The sequence below is a fragment of the Vitis vinifera genome, chromosome 9 (assembly GCF_030704535.1).
Source record: "Vitis vinifera cultivar Pinot Noir 40024 chromosome 9, ASM3070453v1".
Lineage (NCBI taxonomy): Eukaryota > Viridiplantae > Streptophyta > Magnoliopsida > Vitales > Vitaceae > Vitis > Vitis vinifera.
The window spans coordinates 19,469,309-19,488,898 of NC_081813.1; the positions used below are offsets into that span (position 1 = coordinate 19,469,309).

The following is a 19,590-nucleotide window of genomic DNA, read 5'->3' on the forward strand; positions in this document are numbered from 1 at the left end:
CCTCGAATCTATACTCGAGTTTTTCAAAGACACGCTTTTCCAAAAACTATGGAGTCATTTTTTTTAGGGTTTTATTTCTCGTTTTATTTTTCCTTTAAAATAAAATAAAATAAGTGGCGACTCCGACTTTTCCAAAACTAAAATTTTTCACCAATAAAAGCGAGTCTCGCCGATCGAGTGGGGACGTATGAGAAAAATGCGGGTCCACACTCAAATTTCAACATCATAATTATTCATTCATTTGTTTGGGTTTTTATTATTTGATTTAATAAAGTGAGTGAATGGGGACATTAAATTTATAGGGGCCTCACATACCCTTTTTATGGAACCCTGACCAAAAAGTCTAGAAGCCAACATTATTGATATCATTCATTCTGAATAATCAAAGACAACTTCAACATGATCCCCACAACTTCAATTAAACTTGTCTCCATATTTCTTTTAGATATCACCATTTCAATTGGGTTTTAAAGAACTAAAGTGTTTGAAAGAGTTTAGTTTGGTGTGAGAAAAACATTATGGCCTTTTTAAGGAAAGTCCTAGAATACTTTGGTTCTTGAGGCCCACAATGAAAACTCAAAGGTCTCATTCAACCTTACTCGTTTGCCCTTGTAGGTCATGTTTAGAGAAAAAGAAAGGAATATGCTTGACCTGTTTGCAACACTTGAGCAACACAATCCAAAGAGTTGGAAAGGATGAGAGGCCTTGTGCATCCTACAAGCTTAAACTTTTAAGAAAATTGGTTATCTAGCATAATGTCTGAGCTTTGTTTGGCAGGACGTCATATATTTGAACCTCATCGTATATTTGTTTCCTCAATTTGTTGAGTCAATGTGGAAACCCAAAAGAGCTGAGCCCATGCATTTCTCTATGCGAGGGTATGGGGCTGCACATGAGGGTGTTGGATAGTATGATATATATTCTAGACCTAAATTCTATAGGTTTAAAGTTTTCAGGAAAATTGGTTGTCTAACACAAAGAAGGGCCTAACAAAAATGAGGGAGCCTTCAAGCACTTCAACAAAATGCCAACCTTTTTTTTTTTCTCTGAGCAAAAAACAGAAGAGGAAGCTTACATTTAACATTTCTATACATACAGATCAGGTTCCTTGTACATGAACTATTTTCAGTCATGAATTCAGACCATTTTAGAGTGGCGACATCATCCAATGGCCGATAATTTTTATGCATAAACTACAAATTGAAAATATTAAACTCACCTAATAACACTGTCCAAAGCTGCATCCTATTTTTCCTAGTCATCAATGTTCTTCATGTATTCTTTTGAAAGTTTGGTCTCCATTATCAACTGCTGTTCTTTGATGAGAGAGTAACCAGACTCAAGTAAAGCATCAATAGTTTGCTGTTCAACCAAATGCAACAACTGCTGTCAGTCTAAAAATTTGCAGATTAGTTATATGCAGTTTGAAATTCAAGAAAAGAAAATGTATAGTGCTAAATGTTTTAAAGAGTTCATCCATTCGGAAATGAAACTAATCCCACCATGGTGCTGACCCAAAGGTCTTCATCTTCGATGGCAGTCTTCTTCTTAAGAAAACATAATGCTCTTTCAAATGCTCATTGGTAAGAAGATTTCTATTTTTGGAACAAGTAAAAACTTGTCCACTAATGATAGCTGTAAGTATTCTTTTCTAGTTGGATTTGATTCTACAGATGCACTATTTTTCACTGGCATCTGAGTGCAACAGTACAAAAAAAAACTCATTGTTCGTTTAAAAGGGATTGAAAAATACTAACCTTTGGTGGAACAAACACAGGAAGTTTTTCATCCTTCCTTCTCCTGAGGAGTTTGTTTCCGAGATTTTCAACACCTCCAATATCATCCACCCACTGCCATAACAAAGAGTTAGATAACAGATGTGTATAAGTAACAAATGCTAATTTATCAATGAAAAATAGGGTCCTGCAAAGAAGTAAGCACTATTTAAGTCCATCTGTTGCAGCATTTTGACTACCTAAAAGCTCTTTTCAATTGAAGTTGTTATAGTATGTTTAGTTCACAGCAACACTCTACAGCAAAGAGATTTGAGACTTCAATTTTTTTTTTTCTCAATGCAGATCGGACCTGATGCATTTGCAGAATTCATATGAACTGGAATCTGAATTAAAATATCTTATTTCATGCATTTTCTCAGGAAAAAAACAAAAAAGGCACTTTACTAGAAGTCAACTGTACCAAACCTGAGTTACTGAATCAAAAAATGCTAACAGATTTTGAGTTCCCAGGCATAGCAAGACATCCCCTGTTCAAAAAGGCTAGGTGTTAAAGTATTTGTTTTAAGAAGTTTGTCACTGATTTGTTGGTATTCCCTATTGATAAGGGACGTGTCGTTTACTTTGATCTATTCTTTAGTCATAAACCACATTTCTAGGATTGTTAAAAGTGGGTTACTTTCAGTTCTATTTGAGTTATCTTTGTAAGGCTATTTATAAGCCACTAAGTTATTTATTCAATCAATAAGATATTCTCCCATTTCTTACTTTTCAATACACAGATTTCTTAGCATTTGGTATTAGAGCCACATCATTGGGCCTGATCAAAACTTGAGAAGAACCAGTCTTCTAAGCATGTAGCAGTAAGGATGGCAACTGAAAGTAACTTTGTACAACCAGCAATTCCAAAGCTTGATGGACACTATGATCACTGGTGTATGCGCATGGAGAAGGAGCTTGATAGAACAAGGGATCCCTACAGCAGAACCAGGGGTGGAACTCACTGAAGGACAAAAGAAGATGATTGAAGATGCAAAACTGAAGGATTTGAAGGCTAAAAATTATCTCTTCCAACCCATTGATCGATCAGTCCTGGAGACCATTCTGAACAAGGATATACAGGAAAGAGCATGGACTCTTTGAAGCAAAAGTACCAGGGGACGGCACAGGTGCAACATGCACAACGACAAGCTCTTCAAAAGGAATTTGAGGTGCTCAACATGAAGGTAGGGGAATCTGTGAATGAGTACTTTGCTCGAACCCTTACTATAGCCAACAAGATGAGGGTTCACGGTGAGAAGATAGAGGATGTTGTGGTCATTGAAAAGATTCTGAGATCTATGACTCCTAAATTCGACTATGTTGTGTGCTTTATTGAGGAGTCTTAATGATCTAGACACCTTATCCATTCATGTCCTACAAAGCAGTCTTCTGGTGCATGAACAAGGCATGCATGGCCATTTTGTGGAAGAACAAGCATTGAAGGTTACTTATGAAGATCAATCAAGAGGAAGAGGACGAGGTTGTGGTGGATTTAGAGGAAGAGGCACACAAAGCTTTGACAAGTCTACCATTGAGTGCTACAATTGCCATAAGCTTGGACATTTTCAATATGAATGTCCAAACAAGGAGATAGAGACAAAGGCACACTATGCAGAAGCTAGTGGAGAAATGTTGTTAATGGCACATGTGGATGTCAAGGAAGCTAGTAAAGAGGAGTTATGGTTTCTTGACTCAGGTTGCAGCAACCATATGTGTGGCAAGAAGGAGCTTTTCTCTAGGCTTGATGAGAGTTTCAGCACTTCTGTAAAGTTGGGAGATAATTCAAGCATGGCTGTGATAGGAAAAGGAAATATATGAATGCTTGTGAATGGAATTGTGCAGGTCATCACTGAGGTGTTTTATGTCCCGGGATTAAGAATAATTTGCTAAGTGTGGGACAGCTACAAGAGAAGGGGCTTGCAATTCTCATACAACATGGGAAATGTAAGATTTATCATCCAGAGAGAGGATTAATCATGGAGACTACAATGTCCTCAAATAGAATGTTTATCTTGCCTGCTCAGAAACTGCTAAAGGAAGAAATCTGTTTTTCTTCTCTTAGAGAGGATCAAGCTCAGCTTTGGCACTTTAGATATGGACATTTAAGCTTCAATGGCTTCAAAACTCTTCAGCAGAAAAGAATGATGAATGGACTGCCACAATTTCAAGCTCCTTCGAAGGTGTGTGAAGACTGCTTGGTAGGAAAACAACGAAGAGATCCATTTCCAAAAGAGAGCACATGGAGGGCTTCTTAGATTCTTCGACTGGTGCATGCCGACATCTGTGGACCAATCAATCCCACTTCAAATAGCAAGAAAAGGTACCTGATCACTTTCATTGATGATTTTTAGCCGCAAAACTTGGGTTTATTTCTTGGTAGAGAAGTTAGAAGCTTTCATCACTTTCAAGAATTATAAGAGTCGTGTTGAGAAATAAATTGGTTCATATATAAGATGCCTTCGCACTGATCGTGGAGGAGTATTCACATCACACAAGTTCACAGATTTTTGTAAGGAAAACGGCATACGTAGACAACTGACAACTGCATATACTCCACAACAGAATGGTATTGCAGAGAGAAAGAACCGAGCTATTATGAATATGGTGCGAAGCATGCTTTTAGGAAGAAAATTTCCAAAAACTTTCTAGCCTAAAGCAATCAATTGGACTACCTATGTTCTGAATAGAAGTCCAACTCTGGTAGTAAAAGAAATGACTCCGGAAGAAGCTTGGAGCGGATCTAAAACATGAGTTGATCACTTCAGGGTGTTTGGCTGCATATCACATGTCCATATTCCTGATAGTAAGAGGACCAAGCTTGATGACAAGAGTGTGAGATGTGTTCTACTTGGAGTTAGTGAGGATTCGAAGGCATATAGATTGTATGATCCAGTCTCTCAGAAGATAATAGGAAGCAAAGATGTGAAGTTTGAAGAAGAAAACAGTTGGGATTGGAACAAGAGTCATGAAGAAGCCATTATAGTTGATCTAGACTGGGGAGAAAGTGACAAAGAAGCAGTCCTAGTTGATACCAATAGAGGAAACATCGAAGCTGATCACCATGACAATACAATGGAAAACATGGAGGGTAATGATTCAGATGAGTCAAATGAAGAAAATCCACTTAATCCTAATGAAGGAAGAATCAGAAGGCCACCACCTTGGATGAGAGATTACGAAAGTGGAGGTCTATCTGAGGAAAAAAACACTGCATACCAAGATTTGTTTGCAGCCAGTGATCCAGTCTCATTTGGCGATGCTATGGGAAGTATGAAATGGAGAACAGCAATGGATGCAGAGATAGAAGCCATAGAGAGGAATGATACATGGGAGTTGACAGATTTACCTGCTGAAGCAAAGAAGGTTGGGGTAAAATGGGTTTACAAGACAAAGCTCAATGAGAATGGAGAAGTGGATAAATACAAGGCCCAGTTGGTAGCAAAGGGTTACACTCAAGAACATGGGGCGGTTATACTGAGGTTTTTTCACCTGTAGCTCAGTTAGATACAATTCGAGTGGTGATTTCTCTTGCAGCTCTAAAGGAGTGGACAATCTACCAGTTAGACGTGAAGTCAGCCTTCTTACATGGTGAACTAAGTAAAGAAGTCTTTGTCAAACAGCCTCCTGGCTATGAACAGAAGGGCAATGAGCAGAAGGTGTACAGACTGAAAAAGGCTTTGTATGGACTTAAACAAGCTCCGCAAGCTTGGTATAGTCGTATAGAGTCCTATTTTATGAAGGAAGGATTTGAGAAATGCCACTATGAACATACTTTGTTCATCAAGACTGGAAAAGGAGGTAAGATCTTGATTGTGTGTCTCTATTTGGATGATCTTATATTTACTGGGAATGATGAAATTATGTTCGCTGAGTTTAAGAAATCCATGATGCTTGAGTTTGATATGAGTGATCTTGGAAAAATGAGATACTTTCTTGGCATTGAGGTGATGCAAAAATCAAATGGCATCTTTATAAGTCAGAAGAAATACACACAGGAGGTGTTGGAAAGGTTCAGCATGGACAAGTGCAATCCAGTTCACAACCCTATGGTTCATAGATTCAAGGTTACGAAAAATGGAGATGGAGTGAGGATTGACAATACTTTCTATAAGAAGATTGTGGGAAGTCTTATGTATTTGACTGCCACTTGACCGGATGTTTTGTTTGTGGTGAGTCTCATCAGCAGATTCATGGACTGCCCTACCAAACTTTGTTTGCAAGCAGCAAAGAGGATACTAAGGTACTTGAAAGGTACCATTGATTTTGGTGTATTCTAGAAGAAGGAAGTGAGGAACTGATTGCCTACACAGATAGTGATTATGCTGGGGATTTAGACGATAGGAAAAGCACTTCAGGTTAAGTGTTTATGTTGAGCTTAGGAGCAGTGTCTTGGTCCTCGAAGGAACAGCCTGTAGTCTCCTTGTCCACTACTGAAGTTGAGTTTATTGCTGCAACTTCATGTGCCTGTCAAGCAATATGGTTAAGAAGGATATTTGAAGGTCTCAGCCATGCTCAACATGATTCCACAACTGTCTATTGTGATAACAGTTCAGCAATCAAGCTTTCTAAGAATCTAGTGATGCATGGTCGCTGCAAGCACATTGATGTTTGTTTTCATTTCCTTCGTGAGCTCACAAAAGATGGAATTGTAGAGATGGTTCATTGTCATACGTAGGAGCAAGTTGCTCATATAATGACTAAACCTTTAAAGCTTGATGCATTCTTGAAAATACATGATTTGTTGGGTGTTTGTTTGGATCCTGGAGTAAACTGATTGCTAAAGCATTCAGTTTAAGGGAGGATGTTAAAGTATTTGTTTTAAGTAGTTTGTTACTAATTTGTTTGTATTCCCCATTGATAAGGGACGTGTTATTTAGTTTGATCTATTCTTTAGTGATAGACCACGTTTCTAGGATTGTTAAACGTGGGTTACTTTCAGTTCTATTTGAGTTATCTTTGTAAGGTTATTTATAAGCCAGTAAGTCATTTATTCAATCAATAAGATATTCTCCCATTTCTTGCTTTTCAATACACAGATTTCTTCACACTAGGTAAGTGGGTGAATAGTCCAATTGTCTATTATTAGCTGGTAGAACCACAAAATATTAAATAATATTATTTCACTGAAAAATAGTAGAAAATAGAAATTTGATTTTAAGAGGTTAGAAGGAGGTTATGTATCTCTTTGAATAGTTTGCAAATTTGTATTTTCTCTCTAGGAAGAAGTATTGGGCATGTTTTATTTGTATTAAGTGTTGTGTAAGAAATGTGATAAGCATATTAAAATATAAAATGAAGAGTCTAAAATGGGATTAGAGGATAGATATAGTGGTTCTAGCCTTGTAGATCAGCGGATAGCGGTAACATGGATACCATAAACAACCTGTAATCAACTCACAACAAAACTTCAATCAACATGGAAACAAGTTAACCTCAAATGTGTCTTCACACACTTCCTGCACCACACAAAACTTTGCTCAATTCAGAAAGAGCACAGGTTCATATTCAAACATTCCCACGCAACACCCAACTGGCTAATTTATTGGGCCAACAGCAAGTATATGCCTGATGACTATGTCTGATACATACCTCATAATGGTAGTATTTATCGGAGACGATTTTGAAAAATATGCAGGCAAAAAAATAAAATGGGTATGAACAGGAGACATGCTTCTGGTTGTAATGTTTGACTCCATCAAGATGAAACATAAACAAGTAAGACACATGTTCATGGGTGCATATGTGTTTGTTCACATTCCAAATTTACAAATACTGTTCTGTGTCTACTAGCAGGATAATACTGTTCTGTCTACTAGCAGGGTTATGAGTAACATCAATTTTTTCCTTCATTGTGCATTCTAGGACTTGGAGACAAAGCAGAAAATCAGTATGGTTAACAAGAATTGTGGCCTTTGTGTCCTTGATCACCCTGTACTTATCCTCCCCAGCACATTTGCAAGTGATGGCTCAGTTGAAGTTGTGGCATAATTTTGAATCTACTATCTGTTTTACAGTACTATCAACATATATTAGAACTCCTGGCCTTGAAAAAAGAAATGTCTGCTTAGCACGACCAAAGTGATCATGACCCGGATGCTGCCAATTCTCGAAAACAATTAGCCAAAGCATATGCATAGCTACTCAACTCTGGAGAGAGACCATAATTGTCCCTTTCCTGGAGCAGGAATCACATCACTCACGAGGTATTGGGAATACTCTTATTGTACTCCCAACCCAATGATTTAAGCCACCTCATTCTTCTCTCTTCAACTTCTATAACCTCATCCACAGATAAAATATTGAAATAAAGCTACCTAAGGTGATATAACTGCCCCCTCTTCTTGTAAATTCCTTTTTTCAGGACAACTCTAAAACCCACTAGCCCAGCTTTGGAGAACCAAGGAAAACCATGGATACACAATTTGTCTGTGATAAACTGTGTATCAGCTAAGCCCAGGACTAACTCTATCGCATCCATTCTCGAGCAAGAATGCCTGTCAATTGAGCAGCATGCCTAGCCTCTTTTCTTGCAACACATTCAAGTATTGTTTCTTAGTGTATACAAAAGTACAACAACTGGCATCCAATATCCAGTCGTCATGAGAAAGTGTCACTTTTAGAGACTGTAGGGGCATCTCTAAGATTTCCATCAGCTACTGCCAGAGATTTGTTACCTAAGTCATCTGTGTTCTCTCAAGAGTGTCTTCCTTCTGCTGAAAAACCAAGCAGCATTTCCACCTCACAAGTATTTATGAGCAAGGACATCCTAAATGTCCTTAACAATCCACAAGAACAGATGTCATTGATCGATTTAAGCAACTAAGACATAGTAATTGAGTTTTGACATCCCACCTTCCATAATAGTCATTAGGGCTGGGTTCTTTTATCTATCGATAGAAGAGCTCATCTTTACTCAATTAGCAAACTGGATTATTGTTTCCAAGCAAGACAGTTTCCACTAGTTCCAGCAGAAGATCTCCACAAAAATCAGGTAATTCAGTAAAAGAGATATCTAACCTATCTGTCTATTAATACTTCCTATGTTTGATCAATCTGTGCCTTCTAACTTCATGTTCATAGTATATAGAGATTCTAATTATGAGCACTAAAATGGTCCAATCCACCACTAGGAACCTCCAAAGACATTTGGTTAACTTCTAACACTATTAAGCATCTAATATGCCAAAAACTTATTAATGAATCAAGGGTCCAGAAACAAGAAAAGAATATCACATACAACCAGCATTAAATTATTCTAGCCTAAAAATGAATTACCAAAAAATTAAATTATTCTTGCAAATAATATCGGAATTATGAAGAGAAATAGAAGAAGAAAATTAAAATGCCATGATTTACATGGCAAATAGCTAATAACACTATCACAAATACAATATGATGGTAAATAGGTGATAAAAAACTGAAAAATCCTGGTTCATGAGAAATAGTTTCCTGGAAAATGTGGCAAAGAATTTCCATGTTTCAAGTCAAAATGTCATTTACCTTGGAGATTGATCGATCATATGTTCGGGACCTAAGAGCTCCATAAAAATCCAAAGCTGCCCAAAATGGAAAGCTCAAAATTCTTCAATACACTTCCAATCAGTGTGAAGTCAATGGAATGCAAATCAATCATAACAAATGAAAATGAAGAATATAGGCATATTTGAGTAGCAACAGAAGTGATAAATGGCAAATATAAAACTCTAGTACAATGATAACAAGAAAATCAATAACAATAATAATATCATGCTAATTTTAGAAACTATTTCTGAATATGCTGAAAAATAGACTAAAAAGCAATCAATAAGATATTGATGGATAGTTGATGTGTTGATGAACATTTTGATGTTTAGAAAATTCAACTATTCACAGAAGCCATTCTTCCTTTATACCTTTCCGTTTTTGTGTAGTTTCCCATTGAGAAAAATACATAAATCTACACATATTCCCATGTATCAGCCACAGGAATGGATACATCCACATGTTAATAGAGTTTTACTACACTGGTGATAGATTGAAGGGCGATGTAACTCTGTATCCATGTCTCAAATCAAATAACAAAACTCAAAACAAATTCAGTTTTGTATTAATTAATAAATAGGTCCAATCCATGTTTCTATATCACTTACAAAAAAATTTAAAATTTAAAATATACATATATATTGATTGCAATCCAAGGGCTATATTCTATAAAGCATTTAATTTGGCCAAATCTTTGCTAGTTTGTTCAAATCTTTGAAGTTTAAAAAGATTGAAAATACCTTGTTTAAACGGTACCGTGTGCTTGATGAACCACCAAAGGGATTAAATAAGCATACCGTGCAGATGTATAGGATGATCCTAAATTTAAAACAACATTGTTTTAATGAAAAATTTTATATTTTTTTTACCATTCTCTTAATGGAAGGAGTTACTTTTTTTCTTTTTTCTTTCCAACTTTTAACTTTGACAAAACTCAAAGCTAATTTCTCAATCAACTTTTGAAACCAAATTCACTTTTGAAAATTTCTATTATTCGTAACTTAAAAAGAAATCAAAGTACCTAAATTTCATGCAATTTGATTGAGAAATGAATTTACTATAAATTAGCAAAATTTTCATCAAGAAAATTGAACATAATTGATATAAGTTCTATTTTTAACCATTTTCTGTCTTATTTCTTAAGAAAAAGTAGATTTAAAATTTTTTGAAGAACTCTTACTAATAAAGAAAACAACAACATAAGAACCAATTGATTTGAATAAGAAACGAGTCTAAAATAAATCCACAAATTTCAAAAATCAAACAGATACTTAACCACATGCAGTCACTATGTTTGTCTAATAACTCATCCATTTCTCAATAAAATTAAATTTGGTAATTTTTTTTAGATTCTTCATTCAAAAATGAAAATAGTAACACTAAAATAATAAAGTTAGATAAAAAATGAGCTTACCATATTTTTATCAAAATTGAAACCTTTTTTTTTTTTTCTTTTTTTTTGATAGGTAAATAAAAGATTGTATTAGTAATGCCTAGAAGCGGCAAAAAAAGTACACACGAAGCATACAAACAACGCCCAAGAAGCTAGGCAAAAAGAAAGACGAAAACCTTTCTCCTAACTAAACAAAAGCCGCTCTATAAAATCAATCATGGACAAAGAATGATCCTCTAAATACACCCTACCCTAATTCACAAAAGTGTATAAAAAAGAAAGTTTTAAAGCTTGGTCAAATCATTTTATGTCATTGAACACTCTTTCATTTCTTTCCTTCCATAAGGTCCACATTAAACAAAGGGGGGCAGCCCTCTAAGCCTTTTCCTTTCTCTTACTCACAAAAGCACCATGTCAACCAACCAAATTCCTTTTGATTGAGGAGTGCAGGACCCACTACACACCAAAAAGGGAGAAAAGCAAGCTTCATAGCATTGTAGCCTTCTTGCAAAATAGGATCAAGTGGTCACTGGTTTCCTCTTCCACTTTACACAAGTAACACCTATTCGGCATATTCCAGCCCCTTCTTTTGATCTAATCAATGGTCAAGATTCTATTCTAAGACGCTTCCCAAGCAAAAAAGTTTACCCTCATCGGAGCCTAGGACCTCCACATAATACTCCAAGGAAAAGGGTTCACTAGAAGCTTTTGTGAAGGAGCGATAGAGTGATCTAACAGAAAAGGAGTCGTTCTTGCTATTCTTTCAACTCAAGACATCCTCCACATCTCTATTCAAAACCAAAGGATGCAGTTTCCGGAACAAGTCCTCCTCCTCTTTCATTTCCCAATCATTAAAGTGTCTTGAAAACAAAAGATTCCAGTTGCCCACCTCCCCGCCCTCCTCCCAAGCATCAAACACCCACTTATCCTTGTTGACCGCCAACCAAAACAAATTAAGGAAAGCATCTTTCAACGTTTGGTCCTCACACCACAAATCCTACCAAAATCTGACCTTCCTCCCATTCCCTACAACAAAGTGGGATCTAGAGCGAATACTTTCCCAATCTTTTCTAATAGCTTTCCACACTCCCACACCATAGGCTCTCCTCGCTTCTCTCGAACACCAACCTCCTTCCTCTACCCCAAATTTATCTATGATGACTTGTTTCCACAAAGAATGCCTCTCTACAGCAAATCTCCAACTCCACTTCCCAAGCAAGGCTTTGTTTAGGACCACAAGGTTGCGAATACCTAAGCCTCCCTGCCTCATATCAGCACAAATTGAACTCCAATTCACCAAGTGCGGTTTTTTCTCTAAGGCACCACCGCCCCATAAGAAGTCTCTTTGAATCTTTTCAAGTCTTGTACACACCTTCCGCAGAATGACAAAGAGAGATAAAAAGTAAATTGGGAGACTTGAAAGAGTGCTCTTTATCAAGGTAAGTCTCCCCTCCTTAGAGAGATGTTGCCTCTTCCACAAGGACAAATGTTTTTTGAATCTCTCTTCCACTACGTCTCATACCCTTGATGATTTGAAAGGGGAACCCAAGGGAAGTCCCAAATAAGAAGTAGGAAGCTTCCTAACTCTACACCCCATCACCGAAACAATATTCTCCAAAGAATCAATACTTCCTACAAGGATAGCCTCACTTTTATCCCTGTTCACTTTTAAACCAGAAATCGTCGCGAACCATAAGAACACCCAACTCAAGTATCTCAACTACTCACTATTGGCCTCGCAAAATAAAAGTGTGTCGTCAGCGAACAGAAAATGAAGCATATCCCTTCCTACTCCACAACTACTTCCCACCTTAAACTCCTCAATGAAACCCCCACTTCTGGCTTTGAACAATAGCTGGCTAAGAGCCTCCATGACTAGTATGAAGAGATAAGGAGATAACAGGTTGCCTTGTCTCAAACCCCTAGTGCTGCAAATAAAACCTGAAGGGGTTCCATTAATTAAAACTGAAAAATTAGCTATGGAGATTAATCCACCTCTGCCCAAACCCCATTTTGGACATAACTGACAGAAGGCAATCCCAATTGACATGATCAAACGCCTTCTCAATGTCCAATTTCAAAAGGAGACCAAAGAAATTATCCTTCAACCTGGAGTCTATAACCTCATTTGCAATAAGCGCAACATCCATAATCTGCCTATCCTAAATGAAGGCATACTGGAACTTTGAAACCACCTCCCCCACAACTAGTTTCAGCCTATTTTCCAAGACTTTGGCAAGCAACTTGTAAAGGCTCCCAACCAAACTGATCAGTCTGAAATCTTTCACCTTTTCCGCACCCTCCTTTTTTGGGATCAAAATGAGAAAGGTGGAGTTTAGACTCCTCTAAAAAGCGCCAAGGCGGAAAAAGTCACCAAAAAAGGCCATAATCTCGTTTTTGGTAAATTCCCAGGATAAAATTGCCAAAATGTCACAGTGAAGCCATCTGGACCAAGCGTTTTATCGCCAAAAAGGCTGGACAGGGCTTCAAACACTTCTTCTTAGAAAGGCACCTCTAAACTTCTGGACCTTTCTGCCCCCAAAACACGAAACTGTAGATCCCCAATTCGTAGTCTCCAATCCTCATTTTCCTATAACAAAGTCCGATAAGCCCTACACACCCCAGACTTGATATCTTCCTCGACGGTAAGCATGACCCCATTAATTTTCACCTTAGATAAAAAGCTTCTTCTCGCCCTAGCATTGGCCATTTTATGAAAAAACCTGGTAGTCTTATCTCCCTCCTTTAACCAGGTTTCCCTTGATTTTTATCTCCAGGAGGTTTCTTCCATTAAAACACAATTCTTGTATTCCTCTAAATCCCCCATTCGAGCCTCTGCTTCCTCAATAGACGGGGATTAACACTCTCCTTGAAATCCCATAATTGAATTCAAGAGAAGGCTTTTGATTTTCTAACAGAGACATTACTAAAAACTTCTTTATTCCATCTTCTTAGATCCCTTTTAAGAGCCTTCAACTTCTAAGCAAGACAATGGCTATTGGACCCTACAACCGAGTACCCAGTCCACCACTCTCTTACTAGCTCTTTGAACCCATCTAACATAAGCCATATATTCTCAAAGCGGAAAGGAGTCTTGCCTTTCTTAACCCTCCCACCCTCCAGAGAAATGGGGCAATGATCAAAGACGATTCTAGGGAGAGCACATTGAAAGACACCTAAAAAATGGTCCTTCCACTCGTCGGAGACTAGAAAGCAGTCCAACCTTTATGCTGCTTGAGAATTAAGACCACCGTACCACGTGAACTGACCACCAAAAGAGGATAGATCCTTTAGACTCAGCTCTTCACTGACCTCAGAGAACCTTCATCTCTGTTGTCAGATTGAACTCATTCCTTCCTTCCCCTGAAAATCTAATAGAGTTGAAATCCCCCCCTACACACCAGGGATCATCTCACAGGCCTTTAATTGCACCCAATTCTTCCCAAAACTCCTCTTTTTCCCTCAAAAAGACTAGTCCATGGACACCAATGAACACCCAAACAAAACCATTTTCCATATTCCTAAAATGACCCGAGATGGTGAAACCACTACGCTCTAGCTCGAAGAGATCCAGAACCCTATTGTCCCAAAAAATCTGAATGCCTCCTAAGTGTCACGGACTTAGTCGTTTACTAAGCTCGTGCGGCACTTAGACAAGTCAAGACGCTTGATCTTGCTAAGTCAGTCTTACTCCTAATGCTTAGCTTGCTAGGCTAAGACGTTCGCGATTCGGAAGTTGTAGAAGACGTAGTAGGCAATTCTTAAAGAATAGAAGCTCTTATTACTCAAGGAAGCCTTTACAAGTTCTTTGAGGACTCACTTGTTTGGTTAGGAAGTGATTTGGGTGGTGCCTTGGCCAAATGAGGTTCTCACTTATTTATAGGCACCAATGGAACTCTCTAGAACCTTGGAGGGTTCCTTACAAATCAAGAAGATTCTAGAATACCCTACACAATTCTATGTACAACCCTATGTACAAAAGATCTCTAGAATTCTCTAGAAAACCTTGGACTCCTCTCATGCCTTTCATCATAGTGTAGAGATGTGTGGACATCTCTAGACATCTCTAGAACCTTCCACACTCTTCCCTCCAATGGCTTAGTGTAGATGGCTCTAGGAGTCTCTAGAAGCTTCCTGGGCTCTATATAAACCCATGAGGAGGCTCATTTGAAGCATCCTATGACATAAGGCACCCTTAGCATTAATTGCACCCCAATTCGTAAACCTTCCAGCACCTAAGCTTTTCACCACCTTTAATGACATCACCTGCACCTTTGTTTCTAAAAAACAAACCAAAGCTACCTTCTAGGATCTAACCACTAACTTAATCATCCTCCTTTTCTCCCTATTGTTAAGGCCTCTGACATTCCAAGAGAGGATTTTGATCTTCATCAATCCATTGCAATCAACTCTCAATTGTTCCTACGCTCCTTCTATTCGCAAGAACAAGCTCTCCATAGCTAACCATGCAATCCAATCTCTTAAGTTCCCTTTTAGCGCATAATGTAGACACCGCTTTCTTCTTCCTCCCTCTACAAGGGGTCCTCCCACCAGCCGTCCTCTTCAACTACTTCAGAAGCAAAACAATTTTTTCTTCACACCCCTTAACCAGCATTCCCAAGAATCTACTAAAATCTTTGAAATTAGAGAGCTCCTTGTCAAATGGCAGATCCTCTCCGTAGGAAGCATTCTCAGGGAAAACCACCTTTGAACCATCTTGCAGAACCATAGAGAGAGGCCCTTTTACAGTTTCGGCCCTTACCTCCAACACACCCTCTTCCCGCTCAGGGGATCCTCCCCAAAGCTTTTGAATCAGCACTGTCCCTCTGCATTCCCTGCCCAAAACAGGAGAATCCGGCACCCAGAAAGAAGTAAAAGAAGAAAAAGGCCCTTCCTCCCATGAAGAACGGGACCAAGAAACCATACCTTGGAATCTGAGAACTTCTTCTAAGAGAGCGACGTGTCATGGGCTTAGTCTTTTCCTAAGCTCGTGCGGCACTTACAAGCCAAGACCCTTGTTCTTGCTAAGTCAACCTTACTCCCAATGCTTAGCTTGCTAGGCTAAGATGCTCACGACTTGGAAGCTTTTATTGCTCAAATGAAGCTTTACAAGTGCTTTGGGACTCACTTGCTTGGTGCCTTGGCCAAATGAGACCCTCACCTATTTATAGGCACCAATGGAACTCTCTGGAACCTTGCAGGGTTCCTTACAAATCATGAATATTCTAGAACAACCTGTACAATTCTATGTACAAGCCTAAGTACAAGAATATACAAGAGATCTCTAGAATTCTCTAGAAAGCCTTGGACTCCTCTCATGCCTTCCATGATAGTGTAGAGATGTGTAGACATCTCTAGGCATCTCTAGAACCTTCCACACTCGTCCCACCAATGGCTAAGTGTAGGAATCTCCAGAAGCTTCTTGGGCTCTATATAAACCCATGGAGAGGCTCATTTGAAGCATCCTGTGACAGACGTCTGCTAATGGCTTTGAGTTCGCCTCCAAAGCCGTCGAAAATAACGCACAAGGATTGGGACCTTAGGGAGAAACCATCACAATTAACGGGAAGCTAGGGCACCGATCGTGGAGTGCTTCTTTGGGAGGAGAGTGGAAATTCTCCCCTCCTTTTAAAAGACATGTCGGACCCACTTCCAATTGGGCCTTGCCTAAAGAAAGTCTTTTAAGGCTACCTCCAATAACAAAGCCTAACATGGCCTGAAAAACTAAAATAAATCCAACATTATTAATTCAAATAAAAGTTCTCCAATCAGAACTCCATAAGCAAACTCACATTCATCTAAATATCCACTAAACTCAACAATTTCAACTTATTTTGAAAAATAAAAAGTTAGGATTTGACATTCTTAATTTCCCAAATTAAAATTCCGAAAAGTAATGAATTAATTCTAACAATTGAAGATACACTTCTATCATAAATTTATAGATCAAAATATGCACTAGATACAACTAAGAGAGTAATCAATGAAAGTTAACCTAGAAAATTTCCAACATTTTCTAAGCAGCTGAACATGATTAGAAATTGTGATTAGTACCCAATTGCTAATTTCCTAACTAATTGCATAATTAATCATTATAAACTTTTGGAATTGTAATCCATTTTAGCATTTTTTTTACTTCTAGTGTTTTCAAATTGTTATGTTCTAAATATCTTATTTAAATTACATAAAATAATAACGTAATAAATTTTGGTATTTTGGTATATTAGGCAATATATTATTAAAATACTATTTTTTTAAATTATTAATTTTCAAATATCTTTATCTAAAGTAAATAGAAGTAAAAAATAATTACTTTGTTAAAATTATTAGTTTTCAATTATATTTATTACAATTGTATAAAAATAAGAAGAATCAAATAATTATTTTTGTAAGGATAAAAATTGATTAGGTAATGCATAACAACATTAAGATAATAAAACAAACAACTTAGCAATTAATGACATTTAAACATTAATAAAAATAAACAACTTAATACTTAATGAGATTAAGTTCTACTTAGACTTCAATCAAATTAAGGTCTACTTAGATTTAAGACCAAAAAAGAAAAAAGGCCATCCAAGTTTGCCTCTAATATCAAGAAAATTCAAATTTACAAACCCTTGTTATTAGAGTAAACCTCTTTCCATGTCAACAGCTTTCACAAGTCATTCGTAGGCTTGTGATTTCAGCAAGAATCTATTTTGTCACCAGCTTATACATGATATTACACAATGATATCACCACAAGCAATCAGACAAGCATAGAAAATCTACCACAACACAAGCTACATAAAGTGCAAAGAAGTAATGAAGGGAATTCAGCAACATAACACTATTGCCAGAAACCAAAACTTAGATGATTGACATTATGCACCAAAAAAATGATGACATTATATTCACCATATTCTACGAAAGCTAGTAAAACAAATTTCAATTGAAGGTAAGGTAGAACAAAATAACATCCAAAGCAATTATCAAATTTTCCTACAGCTAAACATATCATACAAGTTACAAAAAATAGAATAACTACAAGGCGATGTAGAACAGACTGATACCTTGATTAGGAAATGTGTCCACAATTCTTACAACTGCATCCCTAGATATGCCATCTTTCTCATACATCCTATCGACAATATTTATGATATCTTCATGGGTAGGCTGCCTGTTTCACAAACAATAGTTTAGAGAATAATAGCAGACATCCATTGATTTCACAAAAATACTACAGAAATAAATTAAGAAATGTAAGAATTTAAACAAGTAAAAAATGATATGATCTCATCAAAGAAATAAATTGAATATAATATTGAAAATAGAATAACTCAATTAAGAGGCATTGAGAAGTATGTAAGCAACTAATAGTATGCAATATATAGGATAACTATTGGAGAATAAAAAATCCTTTTAATTTTTTGATAGAGAAAAAATATATTCAATTGAACTCCACACTAAAACAGAAAAAAATAACAATAATGATATAGAAAGAACTAATTAAAATGGTTCACTGACACCTAGGAATCCTCTAACAATTACAACATTCCTAACTGACAAAAGTCAATTAACTAATTTACTGCCTAAAATCAGGAAACAATCCTAATAATAATGAGAGCCAGCTAGGAGAATATGTTCCAACAAGCCCCCTCAAACTGGTTTGAAGGCATCATCCATTCCCAGCTTGCTTACCATAGAGTTGAGTGTAGGACTTGAAACTCCCTTCATAAAGATGTCAATTGGTCACAACTTTGTTGAGATGAAAGGATAAAGATCTGTACACTATCCATCTTCTCAATGAAATGCTTATCGATTTCAAGAACTTAATTCTATCATGTTGCACCAGATTGTACACAAAGCTTATTGCAATACAACTTTACAGGTTCTTCCAACATTGCTTGTACTGCCTTTAGTAGGATTCAACCACATACGCTCACATATACCAGAGTCATGTCTTGAACTCCACCTCAACACTAGGCTGAGCAACCACTAGTTGTCTTTTGCTTCTCCATTTGACTGGGTTATCTCCCACAAACGCATATTGAAGTGGATCTTCTGTCTACTAATTAAACCCACTCAATCTGCATCTATATAAGCTTCAACTTGAAGATGATTGTTCTTTAAGAAAAATAATCCTTTCCCAGGTGTAGACTTCAAATACCTCAAGATTCACAACACAACATCCATGTGACTTTCCAAAGGAGAATGCATAAACTGACTTATCATAATGAATGCATATGTAATGTCAAGTCTTGTATGGGGCAAATAAATTAATGCCCGACAAGCCCTTTATATCTCCCTTTATCAATTGGAGCTCTTTCAATGGCATCACCTACATTATGGTTTTGTTCAATAGGTGTGTCCACCGGTTTACATCCCTCATCAAGCATATCAAGTATATACTTTCTTTAAGGACAGGAGTAACCCAACAGAATTCATCTTTGCCACTAGAGCAAAGTTTCTTGACAATCAATTTCATAGGTTTGTGTATATCCCTTAGCCAACAATTTGGCTTTATACCTTTCAATTGAATCATCAACTTTGTATTTAATGGTAAATATCCACTTGCATCCTATGGAATTTTTTTCTTTAAAGTTCAATGGCAAAACAACATCCCATGTCTCATTCTTATGCAAACCATTCATCTCCTTACCTATAGCCTTTATCCACCTTGCATCACTTAAAGTTTCTTGTATATTTATAGGAACTGAATCCACAGACAGATGTGTGGTAAAGACCTTGTGTTGGTGGTTAAGTCTATGATAGGACAAGAAGTTGGACAAAGGGTGTCTAGTAGAGCTTCTAAGACCATTCCAAATGGCTAAAAGAATACCTAGATCAGTATCACTATGATTAAAAGGAAAAGAAGGATTAAACACACCTAATTCACAAGATGATGATTGGCTATGGG

The 19,590-nt window shown here is 37.2% G+C and overlaps 1 protein-coding gene across 1 annotated transcript in view; it reads right to left on the minus strand.

Moving 5' to 3' along the window:
- Positions 1–1,015: 1,015 nt before the first annotated feature.
- LOC100263841 (ribulose bisphosphate carboxylase/oxygenase activase, chloroplastic) overlaps positions 1,016–19,590 on the minus strand; it is a 46,596-nt gene continuing 28,021 nt past the window's right edge. The window contains exons 9-12 of the mRNA XM_002270789.4: positions 17,744–17,850; positions 9,276–9,331; positions 1,758–1,850; positions 1,016–1,362 (exon numbers count right to left, since the gene is read on the minus strand). Coding sequence (XP_002270825.1) covers positions 1,255–1,362; positions 1,758–1,850; positions 9,276–9,331; positions 17,744–17,850 — 364 coding nt within the window. The 3' untranslated portion in view covers positions 1,016–1,254. The remainder of the gene's footprint in view (positions 1,363–1,757; positions 1,851–9,275; positions 9,332–17,743; positions 17,851–19,590) is intronic.